This window comes from Ahaetulla prasina, chromosome 1 (genome assembly GCF_028640845.1).
Source record: "Ahaetulla prasina isolate Xishuangbanna chromosome 1, ASM2864084v1, whole genome shotgun sequence".
NCBI classification, from domain to species: domain Eukaryota; kingdom Metazoa; phylum Chordata; class Lepidosauria; order Squamata; family Colubridae; genus Ahaetulla; species Ahaetulla prasina.
In genome coordinates, this window is record NC_080539.1 from 361,707,130 (window position 1) to 361,733,140 (window position 26,011).

The 26,011-nt window shown below is 46.2% G+C and overlaps 1 protein-coding gene across 6 annotated transcripts in view; it reads right to left on the reverse strand.

The window, feature by feature from the left end:
• The window catches only part of MFSD12 (major facilitator superfamily domain containing 12), a 42,164-nt gene extending 23,831 nt beyond the window's left edge, over positions 1-18,333 (reverse strand). For all 6 annotated transcript variants that reach the window (XR_009152743.1, XR_009152744.1, XM_058163355.1 and 3 more), the window contains exon 1: positions 17,786-18,333. Coding sequence is in view for 4 of the 6 variants with exons in the window: in XM_058163355.1 (XP_058019338.1) it covers positions 17,786-18,050 (265 nt within the window). In the remaining 2 variants the exon portion in view is untranslated. The remainder of the gene's footprint in view (positions 1-17,785) is intronic.
• Between the last annotated feature and the right edge of the window lie 7,678 nt (positions 18,334-26,011).

Genomic DNA, 26,011 nt, shown 5'->3' on the forward strand with positions numbered 1-26,011 from the left:
TGATGATGATATGGGCTTTCATTAAGAGCTTTTTTGCACAATCCGATTAGAAAAGAGTAGCCCAAATTATCCACGGGAACCTTCCCACAATCTCTAGATGGGTTGGGACTACATCATCCCCAGGCAAATTTAATAACTCAATGCATCCGAGGGCTACCAAACTTGGGAAAGGCGATTTCAGAAAACAGCATGGTGCCATCCAGATATTTCATCTCTAGTTCTTATAACTTCATTAACCATGTTAGCTGAAGCTTCTCGGGGCAGGCGGTAATCTAAATTTAGTCTGAAAAGAACCAAAGTAGCCTTGATTGGAGATCTGGATGCAGCACTGTTCTAATAACCGAGAGCAAAAGGATTGGAGATTTTTCAATTTCTGAGAATTAAAAGATCCTCAGGTAGTGAGAAAGAGAGATATAGCTAGTCCTCAAACTTACGACCACAACTGAGTCCAAAATTTCTATTGCTAAGTGAGACAATTGTTAAGTAAATTTTGCAGTTACAAGGGCACTGAAAAAAGTGACATTATCATTTTTCACACTTATGACCATTGCAGTGTCTCAAATGGTCATATGATCAAAATTCAGACGCTTGGCAACCGACTCATATTTATGACTGTTGCCGTGTCCTGATCCCCTTTTGCGACCTTATAAACAAAATCAATGGGGAAACCAAACTCCCTTAAAAATCGTTTTGCTAACTCAACAACTGAACTTAACTATGGCAAGAAAGGTCATAAAATGGGGCAGATTCACTTAACAAATGTTCCACTCAGCAACAGGAATGTTGGGCTCAATTATGGTCATAAGTCGAGGACTACCTGTACTCGCCAGGAGAAAGCCTCTTGATGGGCTGCACTATTTAGCAGAGCGGACAGATGGGGAACAGGTTCATTTCCTTGCTGTGGGTTCTTGCCTTTGGATTGTGTTTTTTCAATTGTTGCTTTTGCCTTGCCTTGCCTTTGCCAGTGAACTTGTCTTTGTCTTGGAACTTGCCTTTGTTTAGTGGGTTGGGCTAGTCTTGCCTTGAGGATTAGTGTTCCAGGACTAGGCTTCAGTTGAGTATCCTGTGGAACTCACTGGGGTTGAACATCATAACTACATAGTACGATGGACTGCAGGGCCGGCGCAACATGTAACATGTTCGCACTGGTGCAATACTACTGGGTGTTTTGTTTATATGATTTATTGGGTTAGGGATTTTCTGTCTTCACTGTGAGTTGTATCGTGTTGGTGGGGAGGGTGCACTGAGGGACCTCAACCAATCTCATTGTACATATGTTGTGCGCTGACAATAAAGATTTGAAATGGAGCTGGGGCTGGCACCAGGAATGGCTGAAGAATACAATTCAGGCTTGGAAGCCTTATTAGAAACTGCTTAAACCTGTGGTATATTGTGTGTGTGGATGAGTGGGACAGCACACACACGCACAGGTTTTGGGAGAGCCCTGACCAGAAGAACTGAGGGCAGCCTGAAGCTTTTGGTCTTGAAAATCAAACTTTGCCCTGTTTACAAAAGCTGGTAATAGTGCAATTTCAGATGACAAACGAAACTCTCTAAAACTCAGTGTGACTGGCACAGTAACACCATAACATGCCTTCCCTTCCCTTCCCTTCCCTCCCGTGGCCCCTAACTTTAGCATGCTTCAAGGACAAAGGCTGGTTTTTAGCATCTGCTTAAAGGTATCACAGGGCTACGAAGAATTCTCAAAATTATGAGACCCCTGGGCTTTCTGAGCTTGTTGTTTTCTTGCAGATACTTCGTTACCCAAACTAGGTAACATCATCAGTGCACTCCAACCATGTCAATCCTGAGTTACAAATATTCTCCTTTATTGTACTTATGAGACCACCTTCTGCCATGCCCCAGTTTCCAGAGAGCTAGTAAACATGATGCAACCAATAAATTACAGTAAATCTCACTGTAATCAGGGTAAACATGTCCTCCAGCCTTCTGGAGTTAAACTTGTTTTCCTCTGCTCCTCCCACTAGTAGAATCACCAAATCATTCTAAAGTCGAAGTTTTTTTTGGAAGGAGAACAATTATTCAATTCAAACCTTTATTGTCAGAGTACAACATGTGTACAATGAGGTTGGCTGAGCCTCCCTTCATGTACCTCTTCCCTAACACAATACAACTCAGTGAAAGACAAAAAGAAAATCCCTACCCCAGTGAATCCTACTAACAACCACTCAGTCCTATTGTACCACGTGGACTTATTGCATGTCCCGCAAATATTATGTTGTTGCAGAGTTATTTTTCATTCAGGAGTTTGACAGCCCACGGATAAAAACTGTTCTTCATCCTGTTTGTGTGGCTGCCTATGCTTCTATATCTCCTTCCTGATGTCAGGAGAATGAAGAAGTGCTGACCAGGATGTCTTGGTCGTCCCTGAGGATTTTCGTCACTCTTCTAAGACTGCGAGCCCTAGCAATGTCATCTAGTGGTATCAGGGGACAGCCCACAATGTTTTGTGCGGTGCTCACCACCCTCTGTAATGTCTTTCTATCCGCGCGGCTGTCAAGCCAGCATACCGCACCGTTATGCAATGAGTGAGGACGCTTTCTATCGTGGACCGGTAAAAGGAGATCATCAGTTGTTGTTCCACTTTATTTTTTTTCAAGACCCTAAGGAAATGGAGTCTCTGTTGGGCCTTTGTGGCCACCTGGGTTGTGTTGATTTTCCAGGTGAGATCTTCACTAAGACTCCCAGGAATTTAAAGGACGAAACTCTCTCCACACAGCCCGCTTCATTGTAAAGTAGGGCAGGTTCCTCTCTCTTCTTCCGGAAGGAAGTCTAATGCCATCTCCTTTGTCTTGCTGATGTTCAGGTGCAGGTTGTTTTGTAAGCACCATGTGGGTAGTTTTTGAACCTCCCCCCTGTACACACTGCTTAGTTTCCACCAGCAACAACCTTAGCATTGTATTTTGTTTAGCCGGTGAGCCTGCCCACATAGTTCTAATTTTTAATTAATTAGAAAAAGGAACTAGCTTCTGAGAGAAAGAGAAAGAATGAAACCCCAAAACCCACACACATTCATTTTCGCAGCCATCATCATATTCTTTTAATACATATCCTCTGTGTTACAAGCCCATCTCTACAAACTATATTAGATAACTAGCTGAATATCTGTGCTCCGCTACGAAACTATGTGATCGGGCTTGATAAATTGACACTTAAAGAGTTTGAAAATTAATGAGTAGTTATGATTGGCCTCTCCTCTCCCCTTCTCTCCTTCAGGCTTGCCCCACAGAAGCCTCTCCTGTCCTCTCCTCTCCCTCAGGCTGGCCCCATAGGTCCTCTCCTCTCCCCTTCTCTCCCTCAGGCTTGCCCCATAGAAGCCTCTCCCCTTCTCTCCCTCAGGCCGGCCCTACAAAAGCCTCTCCTCTCTCTTTCTCTCCCTCAGGCTTGGCCCCATAGATCCCCTCCTATCCCCTTCTCTCCTTCAGCCTTGCCCCATAGAAGCCTCTCCCTCTCTCTCCCTCAGGCTGGCCCCACAGAAACTTCTCCTCTCCCTCAGGCTTTCTAACCCCTTCTCTCCATGAGGTTTGCCCCACAGAAGCCTGTCCTATGCTATCCCATTCTTTCCAGAGTTATTTTCAAGTTGCGGGGGTGGAGTAGAACTAATCTAGTCTAACTAATTAGCATCAGAGCATGTTATAATAATATAGGAAATACTAATGCTCTCATGGTCTTTTCGAAAAATCCTTTCTTAGTGAGCTCCTAGAAGCCAAGAGGAACATACGTGGCAAATTTCAAGTTTGTAGGCATTACAGTTCCGGAGATTTCTTGATTAATGCGTGAGTGGTTTTCAGTTTTATATATATAGATAGCCACCAGCTTTCCCAGCCAGCCTGACTAATACCTATAGCGACATAAGGCCAACATACCTCAAGGCTATTATAATTTTTCCTTGCACACCTTCTCCTTGCTGGAACTTTTCAAGCTTGCTACCATTTTAAAAAAAAATACCTCTATTTCTACCATTAGCATTGTTGAGAAACGTAAGGTTCTGCACTTAAGCCAGAAAAACCAGATGCACAGGCACAAGATAGGCGATACCTGACTTAGCAATAGTACTTGTGGATCTGGTAAACCACAGATTAAGGATGAGCTAGCAAAGTGCAGCTGCTGCCAAAAAGGCCAATGCAATTTTGAACTTCATCAATAGAAGCGCAGAGTCAAGTTCATGAGAAGTGACAGCACCACTCTATGCGGTTTTTGGTCAGACCACACCTGGATTCCTGTGTCCAGCTCAGATGACCACAATGGAAGGAAGATATGGGGAAGAACTGGGAACAGGGCGAAGAGGAAGATGGCACGGAGTTTAGAGGCTAAACCTTATGAAGAGAGATCAAAGGAACTTGGCATGTTCAGCTTGAAGAAGAGAAGGCTAAGGGGAGGCCTGAGTGCAGCCTTCCAATACATTAAGGGCTGTCCCAGGGAAGAAAGTGGAGATTTATTCCTGTAAGTGAGGGGTCTCCAAACTTATTGACTTTAAGAGTTTTGGACTTCAACTCCCAGAATTCCTCAGTCAGCTGAGTTGAAGTCCACAACTCTTAAAGTTGCCAAGTATGGAGACCCTGCTGTAAGTGCTGAAGGCAAGGCAAGGCAAGAACCAGTGTGGCACACACACACCCCACACACCGAGCCTGGAGGTTTTCAAGAAAAGATCAGATTTGTCCAGAATGATAGGAAGAATCCTGCACTGCACAAGGGTTTGGACTAGAAGACCTTCAAGGTCCCTTCTAATGCTATGAACCTAAGGATAATTGTTTGGCCTTATTTACGTAATGCTTTTAATATAGAAGAGGGATACAAGTTAATAAACAAGGAATGTGGGAATCCAACTGAAGCAGAGTCTCTGTGGTCTGCCCGGCTCTCCCTTGCCTACACCAAGGGTGTTTAAAACAGGTTTTCTCATGTTGGCCTACCTCACAAGGCTGTTGTGAGGATGAAATTTAAACCTGACCCCAGCTAGGCCTACAAACCCCATTATTTCTCAAGCACAGTACAAATGCCAGTAACAGAAGGAATTATTTAGTCCACCTGGAGAGCATCAGATTGGGGTTAGCTGCTTGTCAAGACGTGTTAGCTATAATTAAAAGCAAAAACAAAAATAAAGCTTTCAGCAGAGAAAAAGGCTAATAAACAGGCACAAAGCTTAATGGGAGAATGAAAAAACCCACAGACCAAAGTTTCTTCTCAGTCTCTACAATGTGACCCCTAGAATCTTCCAAGAGCCCCAATTCAAAGTAACAGTAGGATAATATTTTGGCAGGAAAATCTGCATTAAGCTTGGAATAGCCTTACAACCAGCCTCAATGTACAGAAACAGCCCTGTAAGCTTCCCCTGCCCCACTAATGCAGAATAAACTGTTCTTTGACCTAAAGAAACCTCACATGACTTAAGCATTAGACTGAGACACAAAGATACAAAAAAGACCTGAGTTTGCAATGTGACGTCACAATGCATATTTCATCATCTCTTTTGCAACTTCATAAGCACTTGATGCCCAGGAAAGGGGTGGGGTGGGAGAAAATAGCCAAGAATGCTGACCCTCACCTCCTTTTTCCAGTAACATCAAGCCATCATGGTTGCCTACAAGCCTATATCCCTCTGATAGATAGATAGATAGATAGATAGATAGATAGATAGATAGATAGATAGATAGATAGATAGATAGATAGGAAGAATCCATTCGCATATAACAACCATTCTATTTAGGTCAGTATTCCTCAACCCTATAAACTTTAAGAAGTATGGACTTCAACTCCCAGAATTCATGCTGCCTGGGGAATTCTGGGAGTTGAAGTCTATATGTCTTAAAGTTAAGAAACGCAGGGTTAGGTAATAATGAAACTGATCAACATCCTAAGTAAGGATTGATTTTCTCCGCAACCCACCCTCCAGTTCAGTCTAGCAAAATTAGATCTTGAAATGCTAAGACGTTCCCTGAGGGATGTAGATGGCAGGGGCATCTTAAAATTTAATCAAGATCAGTGCTACTCAGTTCCAGCAAATTTAAAATGTGTAGACTTCAACTTCCAGGATTTCCCAGCCAGTATACCAGGTGTTCAGATACCTTCAAGTTGTCAAGGTTGAGAAATACAAGTAGTCCTCGACTTACGACCGTAATTGTGCCTTGCAATAATGATCATAAGTCATGACAGTCGTAAAGTGGGTCACCATGTGCAGACCTGTTTTTGTGATCTTTTTTGCAGTGGTTGTTAAGTAAACATGGCTGTCATAAATTGAATCCATTGTTTGCTATGGGCTGATTTTTGCCAGAAACTGGAAGTAAAATGCCAGTTTCTGGCAAAAACATTGCAAATTGTGGACACGTGATTACAGATAGATGCAAATGGCAAAAAATGCACCAGTTGCTGGTCCAGTTGCCGAGTACCCAAAATGTGCTTACATGATGCAGGGGCGCGATGTCAGAACTTCGAAACCTGGTTGTAAGTCCCTTTGGGGTGGATCTTCGAAGCCACTAAATGTCCAGTCTTAAATCAAGGACTACCTGTACTAATCTAGAGAAGCGGTTTACATTTTTTCAGAATGCAGAACCCATTCATTAAAAATATATATATATATTTCCCAGAATCCTTGAACCACCAATTATATCCAGGACATTATATTCATGGGAGAACAAGACTACAGTAGTCCACAACTTAACACCAGTTCATTTAGTGACTGTTCAAAGTTATAACGGCACCGGAAATAGTGACTTATGACCGTTTTCACAGTTATGGCCTTTGCAGTGCTTTGCAGTTATGGCCCAGGATCATGTGATCAAAAATTCAGATGGTTGGCAGCTGGTTCATATTTATGACGGTTGCAGTGTCCTGAAATCATGTGATCAGCTTTTGTGGCCTTCTGACAAGCAAAGTCAATGGGGAAACCAGATTCACTTAACAACCAGGTTTTACTAACTTATCAACTGGATGGTTTCACTTAACAACTGTGGTAAGAAAGGTCGTAAAATAGGGCAAAACTCACTTAACAGATGGTCTCACTGAACAACAAAAATTTTGGACTCCATTACGGTCGTAAGTCAAGGACTACCTGTATCAAGGATCAAGGATGAGACAATCCTTTCCACTTTAAAAAGACAGCTATGGACACTGTTGCCTGTGCTTGAGTGAATTTTTTTAGTGGGGGAAAGTTGCTCTTAGCCTTCCTTGGATTTTAGAACCCAGTTTAGAAAATGGCGGGTCTACAAGCCTCCTCAGGCCATCAACACAAGTGTGACCTGACCACAATGACCCCACGGCCTCAGAGTGGATTTTGGAAGATGATGCTGCATTCGAAAGAAAACAAAGGGGGAGAAAAGGCTTTCTGAGGGACGGCCATCGGTCAATCATTCAGTCCACTGTGACCTTAACTTTTCTATCAGCAGCCAGGCTCAGGGATCCATCCACAATGGAAACAGGCCCCAAAACACAGATACAAAAATCAGTTTAACAGTAACAGAGTTGGAAGGGACCTTGAAGGTCAACCCCCTGCTCACTCAGGAGACCTATACGAGGGATTCGAACTTCTGACCGTTCTGATCGACAAGCTCAGCATCTTAGCCACTGAGCCACCTAAATCCTCAAGTCATTTGGAAGAATCAGGACAAGTAGGATTTAGGAAGAACCACAATAGCTGAAGGAAAGGCAGTGGGGTGGGCGGGGAATGGAGGGGGTTTCCCCGATTCATCTTCACAAGAACAGTCATGTGACTCCCACTATCGCCAAGTGTGCTTTTTGGGGGGTTTTGGCACCAGAAATTTCAATGACATTTTAGCAATTCTACTGAAGGAAAAAGCAGAACTGAATACTGGGGCATATAAGGTTTAATGCTTGCATAAATACAGTAACTCTGGAGACAGTGAATTAAGGAAGCTGCAGATAAAGAACTGGCAGTTGGGATAACATTACAGAGGAAATGACAGCAAGGGCTGTTGTATTTTGTATTTGGTTATTTAATAAGGCTCCATTCCCCAATTGATCTGCCTGAGAAACATTTTCTAATCTTCGTGGAACTTGCACATTTTTAAAGGCCTGCTTCAAATATCTTTCCAAGAAGATTTAATCAGATTTTTCACTCCAATCCATGAATAATCCCACATGCCAAACTTGCTTCCCCAACTGGAAGCCTTCAAATGTGTTGGTAATCAATTCCCAGAAATCTCTACAGTTTGTCAGGGTGTCAAACTCGTGGCCCATGGGTTGGATCTGTCATGCGCTGGCCACGCCCACCCCCGGTTTAGCGAAGGGGGGGAAAATCACGACATGTGACAACGATGTGACAATGCGAGTTTGACACCCCTGCTCTATTGTGGATGAGAATTTTGAAAACTGAAACCCAATCCTTTTTGAGGGTTTGGGTTTTTTTGTTTGTTTGTTTGCAAGGGAAATGTGAATACAGGTAGTCCTTGAGTTACAAATGTAATGACTGCCAATTACATTCGTAACCCAAGAATTTGTTGGAGTGAATCACGTAAAACGAATGTGAAAACTCCCCGCTTTTGCCCATGCATTTGCTAATCGAATGCGCAGGTTGTTAAGTACACATGAGGTATCACAGGGTGGGGAAGGTTATACGGGGCCTAGTGATGGAACAAGCCACCTGCTTAAGACCACCCAAGGCCACCCCAGACCCACTGAGATACCTCATGCTCCCCACAATTGCTTCCCCTCCCCTATTCTGCTGCACAGGGCCTCCACAGGCCCTGGGCCTCTGGAGATTCACCTTGCAAAGATCTAGCAACTATCTCCTCTCCAGCCTTTCAGCCGCAGTTTCTTTGCTTGCTTCCAGCACTCCAAAAACGGAGCGGTGAGAGAAGAGGGAGAGCGGGATGAGCACGCTGTGCTCAGCTTCTCTGGCTCACCGAAGCCGTCTGCCACTTCTTGGAATGGCGGGCAGCCTCTGTAAGTCTCCCCCACTGGCTGCCAGTCTCGGTGTGGAAAAGTGTTTGACGGGAGGGCTTTGGTGCAGTGAAATCGCATTGCTTCAAGCCTCAAGGTCATCTAGTCCAAATCCAGGATCCATTAGAACAGGCTGGCTGGGGAATTCTGGGAGTTGAAGGCTACAGGTCTTTAAGTTGCCAAAATGGGACTTCCCTGCAATTTATTTATTTATTATTTAAATTTGTATACCGCCCTTCTCCCAAAGGACTCAGGGCGGTTCACAGCCAAGTAAAAATACATAATACACTATAAATACAATTAAAATACTATTAAAAAACTTATTAAATTGGCCAGAATTAAAATTTAGAAATAAAACCCATTAAAAACCCATAAACTTAAAAAACTAACCCAGTCCAGCGCAGATGAATAAGTGAGTTTTAAGCTCACGGCGAAAGGTTCGGAGGTCCGGAAGTTCGCGGAGTCCTGGGGAGTTCGTTCCAGAGGCGGGAGCCCCACAGAGAAGGCCCTTCCTGGGCGTCGCCAGACGACACTGTCGCGCCGACGGCACCCTGAGAGTCCCTCTCTGTGAGAGCGCACGGGTCGGTGAGAGGTATTCGGTAGCAGCAGGCGGTCCCGTAAGTAACCCGGCCCTATGCCATGGAGCGCTTTAAAGACGTTCACCAACACCTTGAAGCGCACCCGGAAGGCCACAGGTAGCCAGTGCAGCCTGCGCAGGATAGGTGTCACTCGGGAGCCACGAGGGGCTCCCTCTATCACCCGCGCAGCTGCATTCTGGACTAACTGTAGCCTCCGGATGCCCCTCAAGGGGAGCCCCATGTAGAGAGCATTGCAGTAGTCCAGACGAGACGTCACAAGGGCGTGAGTGACTGTGCACAAGGCATCCCGGTCTAGAAAGGGGCGCAACTGGCGCACCAGGCGAACCTGGTGGAAAGCTCTCCTGGAGACGGCCGTCAAGTGGTCTTCAAAAGACAGCCGAGTGTCTTTATTTCTCTGAGTGTCTTTATTTCTTTATTTATTTTTCTTTATTCTTTATTTCAATTGAGTGTCTTTATTTCTCTGACAGAGTAATTACTGATCATGCTTTATGTTTATTATATGCTGGGCTTGGGAATTCTGGGAGTTGAAGTCCACACATTTTAAAATTGTTGAGAAACACTGGACTATGGGTAGTCCTCCCTTAACAACTGTTTAAAGTTTTGGCAGTCCCCCTAAAATGGTACTTTTGGCTTGATTTTTTTTAACAACCAGCCCACCTTTAGAGTTGTCTGCAGTGTCCCACAGTCATGAGAATACAATCTTCAACAATTTTTTGCCAGTTTCTGGTATTTACATCTAATTTCTGGGGGGAAAACACTCATTGGATAAAATAAACTTGTCTAACAAGCATAGCATTCACTTAATAACCGCTGCAAAAAAGATTGTAAAACCAGGCATAGTCACATGGCGATCCGCTTAACAACTGCCATGACGTACAACCATAATTCTGGACTCAATTGCAATTGTAAATCAAGGATTGCCTGCATACACTCTATCATCTCTGGACAGAATAGCTATTGAGCATGTAGAATTCTGCGAATTGAAGTTCACAAATTTTAAAGTCACTGAGGTTGAGAAACACAAGAAGTTCTTTCTGATGTCTAGAATGACCCCTTTTCCTTATGGGTTTAAACCCCCTGGTTCTGATCCTGCCCTCTGTGACAACAAAAATAAAACCTACTGCTTCCTTAAGGCAACACTTTAAATATGCAAGTATCACTATCTACAATCTCCCCTCTGTCAACTTTTCTGTAGGTTAAACATAGATCCTTCACTATCTTTGTATCCTCTGAAAATACTCCAATTTGTCAAGGTTCCCTTTGAATTGTGGTGCTCACAACTAAACACAATATTCCATCTGAATAAAGGAACCAAGTTATAAAAGTGAAAAAAGAAGACTCACCATGCCAACGAAAAAGATTTTTAACAATGCAGATTAAAGCTGAATAGAGCAGATAAGGACAATTACAAAAAAAATGGACTAAAGTTGAATGTGGCAGTAAAAGAGTTAAGGGCATGATAGCTAGGGGGAAATTGCTGTGGTTCCTTCCTCCCACCTCACGTGCTTACGCTGCCTAATAATGGTTAATCCAAGGCTGTAGTCATATATCTGCAGGAGTTGACCAATAAGATATGAATAATATACTCAGCATTTATATGCCAAAATCCACTTACACAGAAGAGGGAAGCAGGTATAGGAAAGTCCCAAGTTTTAAAGAAAAGCCTCACCAGGCCCTCCAAAAATATATTGTACTCAACAGACACAGAAAATGCCAACCTTTGCTATTCAAAACTTGCTAGCTTGTAAACCTACTGCAGAAAAGGTTCCCATTTTTGCCTTTGGGAATTAAAATATTAATTCTAAAGTAAGCACACACTTCTACATAATTTACTCCCCAATTTAAATTCAGGTAGAATTTAAGCAGTTGCCATCCTTTAAGTTATCACTTACATTTTCTGCATGAGCAGCTACTAATCTGAACATTCCTAAAAGAGGCCAACTCACTGCAGTAACTCATGCAGAGAGACACCTATAAGCCTCCAAGCAGAAAAAGAAAAGAGTTTTGATTTCTAGCTGATTTGTCAATTACATCTTAATGTAATTGCATGATGCAACTGAAGTTACTTTTTCAGGCTACATCAGAGGTGGGTTTCAGCAGGTTCTGACCAGTTCTGGAGAACTGGTAGTGGAAATTTTGAGTAGTTCGGAGAACCGGCAGTAAAAATTCTGACTATCCCATCTATTCTCTGGCTGCCAAGTTCCAGCTGATCAGGAGGAAATGGGGATTTTGCAGTAACCTTCCCTTGGATTGGGGAGGGAATGGAGATTTTACAGTATCCTTCCCCTGCCATGCCCACCAAGCTACGCCACGCCCACCAAGCCACACCCACAGAACCGGTAGTAAAAAAATTTGAAACCCACCACTGGGCTACATCTTTCTCAAACAATCTTGTAGAAATATAGCAAGCAAGCTTCTTGAAGCAAACTTATTTGTGGTTCCCAAGGCCCTTTAACAATCAGGTTCTATTTACTGTGACTAGCCTTAATGTTTTACAGCAAAATTGGGGTATGACTAGGTTCTCTTTCTGAGACCCAAATTTAAAACATGATTTTTTAAAAAAATTAGTATGTTCTCGTGAAGCAATCCTTCAAGGCAGCATCTGCAGACCCATCAGTCAGCAGTTACAATGGGCCCCGCAAGAGTCGAGTTCCAATTCTCTATTTGTCTCCAAGAGTACTGAAACAAAGTTCCCCTGATTAGTTTATTTTTATCCCACATTTATTGATTTATAAGTAATTCAAAGAGTAAACACACACAATATTCCTTCCTCCTCCTATTTTTCCCTACAACAATACTGGGAAGTGAATTGGACTGAGAAGTGACTGGCCCAGAATCAGCCTTTCATGCTAGAACTCAGTCTCCTGGTTTCTAGGCCAGGACCTTAACTACTACACCAAATTGGCTGTCTTGGCCTTCCTCACAATGTTGCGCTCTTATGTAAAGATGGTGGGAGGAAATAATCCACAGAAATGAATATCAGATTCCTTGGCTCACTCTGGCAAAATTCTGTTTTATGCTGCTCTGGAGCAGAGGTCTCCAACCTTGGCAACTTTAAGACTTGTGGATTTCAACACCCAGAATTCCCCAGCCAGCAAAGTTGCCAAGGTTGGAGATCCCTGCGCTGGAGGGGATTTGGGAATGAGCAGAATGGAAAGAGGCCAACTCATGTATTTATTTATTCATTGGATTTCTATAGCTCAGCAAAAAGATACATTTGTCAAATCTTTGCTTTGCTGACTCACTGGGGGAAAAAAAAAACTTCAAGATCAAGCTTGTTTTGTGTCACATACAGGAATTGGGAACAATGCAATTGGGATTTTAGATTCTAGCATGTGACTTGAAGGGAAATAGAAATGAGTAACAGGGTGATAAACTCAGTCAGTTGTGTGTTTACTGAGATGCAGGATCAGATATTCTTCTACTGCATTGTCCAACTAATGTTGCATCTAAGAAAAGAACAATGGCCCTTCTTTTAGAATGGAATCCTCATATTAACTACCCACGTTAAAATAGTAATTTACACTTCTTTTAAGCTCAAGCATGCTCTACATCAGGGGTCTCCAACCTTGGCAACTTTAAGACTTGCAACTTTAAGACTTGTGGACTTCAACTCCCAGAATTCCTCAGCCAGCTTTGCTAAGGTTGGAGACCCCTGCTCTACATAAGCAAAGTGTTTTCTAACACTTTGGCTGGCTGCGGAAGGCAATGGACAGCATCCGCTTCAGAAGAATGAAATTTTTAGTCTTGCATTTAGTCCATCAAGCGAGCAAAATACCATTTCTACTAAACTAAATAGGGCATCCCTCCAAGGCAACTGCAAAGGACAAATAACGACGAAAGTCATTAAGATCAAATTAAGATAAATCATTAAAAAAAATAAGTCGGTTTTGCATGTAAGCATTTTGGCTCCTCTGGGCATGCAATGTGTTTTTTCCCCATTGTAGGAATTTAGCACCCACCCCCCTCCTAGAAGAATGAAATATTTTAGAAAATATTTAAAAGGCAGAGTATATTTCCCTGGATGAGAAATGGAGAAACATGTTTTAAAGACAAAGCAGCTTCCTGACTCCCCCCCCCCACCTTTGTCAATGGGCAATTAAGGCTTCAGCCAAGCTCACTCAATCCCCCCACCTTTGTCAACCATCATCTGCATCACAATAGAACAGAAACTCACCACATGGCAAGGCTCAGGCAAGCTTGAGGGACAACCTACAATGCTAGCTAAGACCCCCACCCCCTGGGAGTCTGACAGCCAATCAGGGTACTCTTCCTGTGCCCCAGAAAGTTCAAAGCTCAGAAAAAGCATAAAACCAGGGAGCACACAGGATCTCAGCCCTTTTCTGTTCAGGATCTCAAGCCATGTGATCCTGACCACCATTAAACCATTTTTCCAAGCAGCCTCCATGTTTCCAGTGTCTTTGTCCCCACTTGGAACTGAACCCAGATGGATATTTCTTCCAACACCATCAAGCCAGGAAGCCTTTTTTTTTTTAAATTGCTTTATTAATTCCAGCATTTTGGCTCTGCCTGGAAAAAAAATCCTCATCAAGATTCTATTCAAAGTATAATCTTCAAGAATCTCATAAGCGTATGAGCCTACATTCGGTGGTCCTTAACTTACGACCACAACTGAGCCCAAAATTTCTGTTGCTTTTAAGTGACACATTTGTTAAATAATTTTTGCCCCATTTTACCACCTTTCTTGTCAAAGCTGCTAAGTGAATCATTGCAGTGGATAAGTTAGTAACCCGGTTGTTAAGTGAATCTGGCTTCTCCATTGACTTTGCTTGTCAGAAGGTCACAAAAGCAGATCACATGACCTTGAGACACAGTAATGGTCGTAAGTATGAACCGGTTGCCAAGCATCTGAATTTTGGTCACATGATCATGGGGATACTTCAAAGGTCAGAACTGTGAAAAATTGTCGCAAGTCACTTTTTTCAGTGCCGCTGTAGCTTTGAACGGTCATTAAATTAACTATTGTAAGTTGAGGACTATCTGTCGTTGCTAAAACAGAATCTATGTGGTCCCTAGGAATCAATCCCAATTTGATGGCACAAATCATCAGTAACAATCAGAGGTGGAAAAAAAGAAGATGATATTATCTGACAAGGGCAACTCGTGGCCCATGGGCCGGATACATCACGCACTGCAGAGGTGGGTTTCAGCAGGTTCTGACTAGTTCTGGAGAACCAGTAGCGGAAAATTTGAGTAGTTCGGAGAACCGGTAGATACCCCCTCTGACTGGCCCCCCTCTATTCTCTGCCTCCCGAGTCCCAGCTGATCTGGAGGAAATTGGGATTTTGCAGTAACCTTCCCCTGCCACGCCCACCAAGCCACACCCACAGAACCGTTAGTAAAAAAATTTGAAACCCACCACTGACACACTGACCACTCCCATTTTAGCCAAGGGGGGAAAAGTCGCAATACATCACATGATGTGACGCCGTGGATTTGACACCTCTGGTATAGAATGTTAATCTCTTATTTAGATGACAGTTCCAAATTAACACTTGTTTTAAATTACTTTGGCTGTCTATGCACTGGGTCTTATATCAAAGCACTATGTTAGATACTGCGTTGTTAAGTACTTTGTACTAGTGTTGACATTTGCATTTATTAGGTTCTGAGCACATTTTATGGGACTGGTTTGCAGTTCTTGTGTTGCCTCTTGCATTGCTACGAACCACACCTTGATCAAAAGGTATTGCCATAATAATTAGGGATTTCCAATTTTACAAAAGCAATCGAAGGGGAACATACCATTTCTAAAATTTGCAAGATTGGAGCCACTCTACTAAAGCACCCCGACTGCAGGCTCACATTTGACAAAAGCCAGCCCTGTTCCAGACAAAGCACTATTCATTAATGGAAGCTACCATCATAAAATTCATCATCTCTGCTCGCCCCAGCAGTTCTAGCAGGGAGGTCATGCTCCAGTCCCTTCCGTCATCCCGTTGGAATCAGAAATTGTAATTTACAGTGCTTACCCTGTGGAGCTCCATCTCTCCAGAGATCTGGATGGCTTCCACCTCGTTAGCCTTTTTTTTGCAAGGCACTCAAAGCCTGGCTATTCCTCCAAACCAGAGGTGAAATGCTCCTGGTTCTGACCAGATCTCATGATCCAGTAGTGATCGTGGCTGGTGGTTCGATGAGCCAATAGCAATTGCTGAACCATTGGCGCCACCCGCCACCCGGGTGTCATTACGTGTTTACCTTCTGTGCGTGCGCAGGTTTTGCGCATGTGCAGAAGGTCTATGCGCACATGTGATGCGCATGCATGAGTGAAGCGTGTGTGCGCACAGGGCGTGTGAACTTCCAAGTCGGTAAGGAAGGTAAGTAGATTTCACCCCTGCTCCAAACCTTTGGGCTGGAAAGTTCATGTGAACTCAAGTTTTTATTATGAGGCCTAGAACCTTCTGTTGGCAACCTCAGATGTTTATTATTTGGTCTGTTCTAAATGTTGGCTTTAATTGTATAGGCCAGCTAGAGTCACTGCTGTGAGATGGACAGTCATATGAGGAAAGCTATGGCAAATCTAGACAGCGTACTAAAAAGCAGAGACATCACCCTGCCAACAAAATTGCGTATAGTCAAGGCTATGGTTTTCCCAGTTGCAATGTATGGCTGTGAAAGTTGGACCATAAGGAAGGCTGAGCACCAAAGAATTGAGGTCTTTGAACTCTGGTGCTGGAGAAGACTCCTGCGAGTCCCTTGGATTGCAAGGCGAACAAACAAGTCAGTCCTAGAGGAGATCAACCCTGACTGCTCTTTAGAAGGCCAGCTCCTGAAGATGAAACTGAAATACTTTGGTCACCTAATGAGAAGGAAGGACTCACTGGAGAAGAGCCTAATGCTGGGAAAGATTGAGGGCAAAAGAAGACGGGGACGACAGAGAACGAGGTGGCTGGATGGAGTCACTGAAGCAGTAGGCATGAACTTAAATGGACTCCAGAGGATGGTAGAGGACAGGAAGGCCTGGAGGAACGTTGTCCAGGGGGTCGCGATGGGTCGGACACGACTTCGCAACTAAAAACAACAAAAAGAAGAGGATGGGCAATAGTAACCTAAATGATCAACAGTCCAGAAGGAAACTAAGCTGTTGTTTATCTCTATATTTGGAGAGAGCTCTGCTCTAACAGATAAGCAAGAGATCATTTAGGGCAGCCATGAATGTAGAGATCAGCTGACACCCTGCAAACAAACGAGCAAAGCATAACAGCAGTAACCAGCTTTCCTCTGCTGGTGCCTTCCCCTAGCAAGTCGCAATCAAGGACAGACTCCACCTGAATTGTGCTTAGTTGGCATTAGAAGATTGGGAGATAACAGTCGGATAGGACCTTGGAGGTCTTCTAGTCCAACCCTCTACTCAAGCAGGAGATCCTATATCTTAGATCAGCGACTTTGCCAAGTATGCTTTTTAAAATCATTTTTCGCCAAATGAAAACGCAACATGGCAGTGAAATGAACTCTGTTACGGGGAAAGGAGGCGTTTGCTCTTAATAATAGTATAATAATGTAGTAATCTATATTGAAGACTAATGGGTGTACTCTCCAAATGGAGCCTCCATGGTAGGGAGCAGTACGTTTGTCCAGGGAGCCAAGCAACTAGAATGTCTTGACCATCTGCATGCCACCAGTTGCCCAAAGTTAAAAGCCCAGCGCTAACACCTCTGATATACCCCCATTTCTACTCATAAGCCTGAGTTCTCATCTGTAAACAAACAGAACATTCATATTTAGAATTAACAATTACAAGAAAAACAGGCTAGGGATGAACAGTGATGAACAGTGTTGCAAACTTCCCTTGCACTCAAGCAGCATCCAACTGATCTCTTGTCATGGGTGTTGAAATCCATGAATCTCCAGCAACATCAGCATGACGCTCCATTTATTTGGAGAAGATGCAGATCATTATTAACGGGAGTTTCTCCACTCCCGCAATTTGAAGATGTGTGGATTTCGACTGCCAGAATTCCCCAGCCAGCATGTTCAAATGGCCCAAACAGGGACAGGGTTGTTAACTTTCACGCCCTACTCATTCGTTTCACACCGGTTAGCGCTCGATCTGATCCGGCGAAGCTGCTTAATCGATCCTAGGTTTCTCTCCTCATTCCCATTTATCCGCTTCCTCTTTCCAAACAGCTTACTCCAATTTAGCGCCAACCTTTTTAAATTCCGGTCACCGCATTCCGCCTGCGTCTAACTGGGGCAAAGCCCGACCGACCAGGGTTATTTATTTTATTTTTATTTTTTTTAGTCCGACTTACCAACCAGATGCCAAGATTTCCTCCGCCCGTAGCGACCACACCCGCCGGCTTGGTCCGCCTCGTAGCCCACCAGGGGCGTGCAGATGCCATCAGCCACCTGCCCCGCCAGCAGCATCGCCCCCGCATGTTGGGTGCTATAGCCCAGCACCGCATGGAAGTAAACCAGCAAATAGGTGAACCACATCGAGGCGCACAAGTCGTTCAGGAAATGGCCCACCGAGTAACTCAGCCGGTCGCGAAGGGGCAGCGGCGGCGGGGCGTCCATCCTGCCGGGGAGGCGAAGAGCGAGACGCGGCTCACAGCGCCGGGGCCTGGAGCCCGATGGCCCCAGCTGTGCGTAAAAGCGCACCGGTAGGGCGCATCAGCTGGTGCGCACGCGGGGGAAGCGCCCAGGTCCGGCCCCGGCGGGAAAAACAAGGAGAATTGTAACTCCTGAGAGGACTAACCCAGCCATGCGACCGCAGAGCCGTTTTTATCGGCTCCGGGGAAGCCCCCCGAGTTGGTGGCCGGCGACGTAACCGCGGAGGCTGCACCGCGGCGCCCTCAATTGGCTCCGCCCCGGGACAGATAGGCGCGCCTCCTCTAACGGCCTGGCGGATGGAGCCAATGGGGAGGCTGCGCTGCGAAGAAGCCGCCCCTGAAAGACGGGCTCAGCTTCAGGCAGCAGCCGGCTTCGTTTTCCTTCGCTCCGCCTTTCGGGTTCTCCACTTCTCCAGTAAAAGCGAAATCGACTCCCGGATTCAAACCCCAAAATACGCTAAGGCAGAAGCTTCTCCGGCTCAAGGATAAAACACACAGACGCAAACTTTAAGGGGCGTGCATAAGAGCGCAAACGTGCCTACCGTTCCTGTTCTATTGTTTCTTTTCCTACATATATATATGTATATGTATATGTCATGTGTGTGTGTTATGACAAATATGTCATATTTGTCATAACAATATACACAAGCATCACACAAAAAGATTATAAACATATATATTAGGAGAAACAAGGAAGTATAAGCATATATATATGACAAAATTAAATAAATAAATAAAAATAAAAAACTGAGCAAGGTGGTAGATGCAATCCAGCGCAGTGAGCCACCTGCAGATCTGTGCCTTGGGGAAATAAAACAACCACATCATAAAGCATGGAACAACATAGGAGAACAAACATAGGCATTTAAAAGGCATTTGCTGTCTTCTCTTTTGAAGACAGCAAAGTCCACATTTTGGACAGAGAGGACGGCTGGTTTGAACAGGGGTAAACGAGGCCCTCTGTGTCAAAATTGAATAGCCTTCTCTCAACAGAGAGGGAGGGGGTATGACATCCAATCTACAACACAATCCTTTCAGCAGTTCCAAGAAGGCTCCACACCCACTTGCATCACTCAGCTGACCCTGAGATAAACCTCCAGCTGGTCATTTGCATTCTCACTAAAAGAATGCAAATGACCAGCTGTCTGCAAGAAGTATAAATCCTTCCATTTCCTACTATCCAGTCAGAGCTGAAGAAGCTTCTTGGATGAGAAGCAAAATGTCTTTAAAGAAAACCAAGAAAGCCTCTCAAAAAACCACCTTTGGGACAACCATGACTTGGATGACTGGGAATCTCCATAGATATTTCCCAGATGAATTGCATCAAGGGGGACTTCTATTCATCATCAGCCGTTCAGTCGTATCCAACCCTTGGCTATGGATCAGCACTCCACACTCCTGATTCCAGGAGCTGAATTCCAGGGGTCTCGTTCTTTGAACCTCGAGTTGCCAGCTCACCCGAAGAAAGCAAAGGTTTGCCTGTGCTTTTGCTATCCACAGTTGTGGTCCATTTAATGTCCTATTCATATGTTTTTAGATTTGTACAGATTCCCCAGATCTTTAGCTTTTCGTTTGGACAGAGACCCTGGGGCTCCCACTCCCAGCATCGTCATAGAGATGGATTCTGGAGGATGTAGTTCCATGACATCTGGAGTAGCTGAGAGCCCCATGGCCTTACAGCTGGAAATATACCGTATTTTTCGGAGTATAAGACGCATCTTAATTTTTTGGGAGGAAAATAAGAAAAAAGCTGATTGACAGGTAGTTTGGCCTCCCGGAATATCCCCAATCAGCTGTTCCCTGAGGTGAATTTTAGCAACAGATTCCTTGGTTGTGAGCTCTGTGCCTTGCTTTTTTTTCTGCCTCTGAAAGCCTCTGAAACAGCTTCAGAAAAAAAGCCTCTGAAGCTCCATTTGGGAGCTTATTTTCTGAAGGTCCGTTTGGGGTTTTTTTTCTAAGCTCCATTTGGGGCTTTTTTCAGCCTCTGAAACCTCCGTTTGAGAAGCTTGGGTGGGGCTATATTCGGAGTATAAGACGCACTCAGATTTTCACCCTCTTTTTTTGGGGAAAAAGGTGCGTCTTATACTCCGAAAAATACGGTAGGTAGTCCTGAACTTATAATCACAGTCAAGCCCAACATTTCTGTTGCTAAGTGAAACATTTAAGGGAGTTTTGCCCCATTTTACGACCTTTCTTGCCAGTTGTTAATTGAAACACTGCAGTTCTTAAGTGAGTGACAATTGTTAAGTGAATCTGGCTTCCCCATTGACTTTGCATGTCAGAAGTTGCAAAAGGGTATCACATGATCTCAGGATATTGCACGAGTCATAAATATGAGTCAGCTGCTAAGTGTCTGAATTTTGACCACGTGATGCAACGGTCATAAATGTGGGGAAATGGTCATAAGTCATTTTTTTCAATGCCGTTGTGACTTTGAATGGTTATGTTGTAACCCAGGTTCCCAGACTCGGACTCCTGGAGGAGGAGGATTCAGAGAGTGAGGAGGAGGAGCTGGCAAGGCCTGCTTCCCCTGGGCCCTCTCCCTCCCTGGCACCGACCCAGGAGGAGGAGGAGGGGCTGACAAGGCCTGATTCCCCCGGGCCTTCTTCTGATTTGTCAACGCCCCAAGAACAATCTTGGCTTGATGCGAGACTGCGCAGATGTTCCGAGACATATTGGATCGGTTTGTTGTGATCTACGTGAACGACATCCTGATTTACTCCCGGTCCAGGGAAAGCCACCTTCGGCACGTCCGTCTGGTTCTGCAACGCTTGCGGGAGCAACAACTCAATGTGAAGCTGGAGAAATGCGTCTTCTTCCGGACTTCCATAGAGTTCCTCGGGCATATCATCTCGCCCGAGGGCATAGCCATGGACCCACGCAAAGTAGAGGCTTTGTGTAGCTGGGAAGTCCCTCGTCAGGTGAAGGATGTTCAGCGCCTGCTAGGTTTCGCCAACTACTACCAGCCTTCATCCTGGGCTTCGCCACACTGATGGCTCCACTTACCCAGCTCCTCAGGAAGAAGGTCCCGTTCCGGTGGGGTCCCCCGCAGCAAGAAGCATTCACAGCCCTCAAGAAAGCCTTCGTCACGGAACCCATCCTGAGGCATCCTGACCCGCTCCGGCCTTTCGTGGTGGAGACAGACGGGTCCAATGTGGCTCTTGGAGCGGTGCTGCTACAGGCTCCAGCGAATGGCGGCACTCTGTTTCCCTGCGCTTACTACTCCTGGAAACTCAATCCTTCCAGGCGCAACTACACCATCTGGGAAAAGGAGTTGCTGGCTATCGAGGCTGCATTCGAGGCTTGGCAACACCATCTGGAGGGGGCCCGACATCAGGTGGAGGTCCAAACAGACCATCGGAATCTTGAGCACCTCACCACAGCTCGGAAGTTGAACCAGCGGCAGATCCGGTGGTCGTTGTTTTTTGCCTGGTTCAACTTCCACGTGACCTACATTCCCAGCGGTCACAACCGGAGGGCGGATGCCCTGTCCCGCAAGCTGGAGTACCTCTGCGCCAAGGACCCCCTTCCTCCATGGACGGTGCTGCCGGCAGAAGCCTTGGCCGCAGCATGGGAACCGGTGGACTTGTGGGCCCGGGTGCGAGAGGCGCAGCGCCAGGACGCCTGGTCACAGCAAAGGAGAGCAGAGGTGGGCCCTGCATCTCCTTGGACCTTGGAGGAGGACTTACTCAAGTTTTGGGGGCGATTATACGTGCCCACAGGACCACTCCGAGCCCTCGTCATGACCCAGTGCCACGACAACCCTGCAGCAGGACATTTTGGGTTCTTCAAGACCCTCCACCTGGTCACACGGACCTTTTGGTGGCCCCGAGTGTGGCATGATGTACATGCGTACGTGACATCCTGCATGCCGTGCCGGCAAGCCAAGGCCGCCACGGGGGCCCCTCCCGGGCTCCTCCAGCCCTTGCCGACACCCGACAGACCCTGGGGGCGATCTCCATGGACTTCCTGATGGACCTGCCGCCATCCCCTGGGTTCACCACAATGCTGCTGGTGGTGGACATGCTCACCAAGATGGCACACTTCATCCCATGCCACGGGCTGCCCACAGCTGCCAAAACGGCCCGTCTCTTCCTGCAGCACATCTTCCGCCTCCACGGTCTGCCAGACAGGGTGGTTTCAGACCGCGGAGTTCAGTTCACAGCTCGCTTCTGGAAGAGCCTGATGGCCGCGTTGGAGGTGCAGGTGTGTCTGTCATCATCGCACCATCCAGAGACCGACGGGGGTACAGAGAAGGTCATCGGTATCCTGGAACAGTATCTCTGTTGCTTCGTCAACCAGCAGCAGGACAACTGGGCCGATTACCTGTCCCTGGTGGAGTTTGCTTTTAACAACTCCCAGCACACCTCTACCCAGATGACCCCGTTCTTTGCCAACGTGGAGTACCATCCGCGGCTCTTCCCTCTGGCACCACCGGACTCTCCTGTTCCCGAAACGCAGACCTTCCTGACGGAATTGCATGTGGTCCAACAGTTGGTACGTCGGCAGCTGGATCGGGCGAAGGAGGACTACAAACGGTCCGCCGACCGGTCCCCACGGGAGACGCCCCCGCTGGTGGTCGGAGACCGGGTGTGGCTCTCCACCAAACACTTCCCGTCCGACCGCCCAGTAAAGAAGTTGGACCACCGATTCATCGGCCCATTCCCCGTCGAGGTGGTCATCAACCTGGTAGCCTACCGACTGACCCTGCCACGATCCATGCAGATCCACCCCATCTTTCACCGGTCCCTTCTGGTCCCTGAGGCCACACTGAGTCCCCTTTGGTGCCCAACGGCGCCCGTTACCGTCGCCGAGGACAGGTTGGAGGAATCCGAAGTCCACAGCGTATGAGACTCCCGCTGGCTGAAGGGTCGTTTCCAATATTTGATCGCGTGGAAGGGATACGGGACTGATTTATCCTGGGTAGATGCCTCCGACGTTCATGCCCCTGACCTGGTGCAGGCCTTCCATGAGCAGAACCCAGCCCGACCGCATCCCGACCGTCAGCCCCGGGGGTAAGGTCCTGCGGTGAGGGATAGTGTTGTGACCCAGGTTCCCGGACTTGGACTCCTGGAGGAAGATGATTCAGAGAGTGAGAAGGAGGAGCTGGCAAGGCCTGCTTCCCCTGGGCCCTTTCCCTCCCTGGCACTGACCCAGGAGGAGGAGGAGGGGCTGGCAAGGCCTGATTCCCCCGGGCCTTCTTCTGATTTGGCAACGCCCCAAGAATAATCTTGGCTTGATGCGAGACTGCGGAGACGTGACTGGCGCGTGCAGCAGAGGAGGCATTGGGACAAGGTCAGAGAATGATGAGTCACAGAGTGACACCCACAGGGCTATAAAGCAGGAGACGGAGCTTCCTGGCTTTTTGTCTTGGACAAAGTAGTGAATTTGCACGGGCAAACTGTTTCAATGGAGGGAAGAATATGTTCCTGAGTGATTCTTGCCTTATCTATAATTTCCTAGTTATCTCCAGAGACTTGGCAGGCGCGTGGGTAGACATGGCCAGAACTTCTCTGTGCCAGAAGGAATCCAGCCAAATATAAATAAACTTGAATAAGGCTTTTGACTGACTTTTTGTTGGGAGTATTGGGAGGGGGAACTAAATGAACTGTTGTAAGTCAAGGAGTACCGGTAGAGTCCTCATTTGCCCCACTATGCAAATGGGTTTGCTGTGAACCACACATGAGTGTACTTGAAAAGTTGGTAACATTCTCAAATGGGCTTCTCCTAGATCAGGGGTCCGCAAACCTGGCTCTTTTAAGACTTGTGGATTTCAACTCTCAGAGTTTTGGGAGTTGAAGTCCACAAGTCTTAAAAGAGCCAAGTTTGCAGACTCCTGTGACCTAGATAAAGTCTTTTTAAACCATTTTTCTCTCAAGGCCCCTTTCTATTTTAAAAATTATTCAGCCTCCCCCAACCAAGAGTTTTTGTTATATTTGTACATATTTACCAGACTATATTAAATGTTACCAGAGCACTGTTGTGTCTGCGCCCCCCGAGCCGGGCCTCCTGCCAGAAAGTGACTTGGAGCCGGGCCTGCTGCCAGAAAGTGACTTGGAAAGTGAGGGGGAAGGACCGACAGGACTTACCTCAGGAGCACCAGCTCCCCTGGCTCAGCTCCAGGAGCCAGAAGCAGGCCAGGTGGAAGAGATAACGAGGCCTCCGTCCCCTGACTCTTCCCCCTCCCCACCAATGCCTTCAGACCCAGCTGATAGCAATCAGGCTTGGTTGGATCCTAGGTTTCGTAGGCAGGAGAGGAGGGAACAACAGAAGCAGGGGTGGGGCAGGCCTAGGAAGTGCTGATTCATGGAGCCACACACCACAGGATATAAAGGCAGTGAGCACTGCTGTGTCTCTTCGTAGCTGGCAAATCAACTGATTAACTGAGAGCTGAAGTGACTCACCAGCGTCGAGGGAGATATCAGAGAACTTGGCAGACGTTCGCTATTCTGCTGCCAGTACTGATAGTGCCGGCTAATTAAGCCATCACTCGGACGGAGGCGAAGGAGGACAGAACAAGCACATCCCATTCTCATAGGGCCTCCATAGCTGCCCAAAATTGTGCAGGAATGCAATGTGCTTTCAAGAATAGCTGTTGTCCTTTGCCCAACATGTGTGTTATAGGTTCGCCATCACTGATCTAGACAGACCAACTACCATACTGAACATTCTCAGAAGTGCTATCAGTTGCAACGAAAACACCCCTCAAAATATTGGCATCTAACTCGGATATCCTTAACAAAGTTGGACTCCGTGCATCTTACTGAAGCTGGCACTGCTCCACTTTTATATTCAGTGAAATCTAACACAGGATCATACAGATCTGATTTCCAGAGTGTGGAAATGCGTGAAGTCCTTGAAGTCAACGCTGTGTGTCTCATGCTGATTCAGTGTCAGTGAGTTGTTTCCACAACGCTTCTACTGATGCTTTTCACTTGGCTTGTAACCTTAGCCTTTGTGCCTGTTTGCTAGGGAAGAGGGGAATTTAAAAGCCATTACATCTTGTCCTAAGGTGCCTCTTCCAGTGTTTCCCATCAGCAGGGATATGATAATGTAGAACAGGGGTGTCAAACTCAAGGCCTGGGGGCCGGGGCTGGCCTGGGGGGGCGGTTTAGATCTGGCCTGTGGGGCCGCCCTGGAAACAGCGAAGGACTGGCCCGCAGTGCCTCTGTTTTTGCTGGCAGAGGGTTGCAGGAGGCCATTGCAGCCGAAAATGGATCTCAGGAGGCCGTTTTTGCTGGCACAGCACTAAGGCCGCCACAGGCGCCCCCAACATGAGTGATGTCGAGCTGGCCACGCCTCCCCGACCCCTCTCCCTCTCCCCAAGGTCAAACACAACCCTCAATGAAATCAGGTTTGATACCCCTGATGTAGAAGGTAGTCCTTTTAAAAAACCATTTCAAGTTTCTAGTCCTTAGGAACTTGCTAGAAATAAGTTGCATCCAATTCAGTATGAACATGTATACCTGGTTTGCACGATGGCTTCCAAAGCTAAAAGATGCAGATTGCAGCAAAGAGAGCAGAAAACTCTGGTTTTTGGTTGCCCTTTTTCAGTCCGGACTCTTGCAGCCTGTCCTGTATCAGATAACCTTCATGCATTACATATAACACAGTAAACTGAAATGTGATTTACTGCAGGGGTCTCCAACCTTGGCAACTTTAAGACTTGTGGACTTCCAACTCCCAGAATTCTGGGAGTTGAAGTCCACAAGTCTTAAAGTTGCCAAGGTTGGAGACCCCTGATTTACTGTGCTTATTTGAAGCCAATTATGTTGTGTGAATGTATTCCGTGTGATCAGTGGTAGGATTCAAGCAATTTAACAACAGGTTCTCTGCCCTAATGATTCCTTCCAACAACCAGTTCACCAAATTGCTCAGTAAGTTAACAACCGGTTCTCCCGAAGTGGTGCGAACTGGCTGAATCCC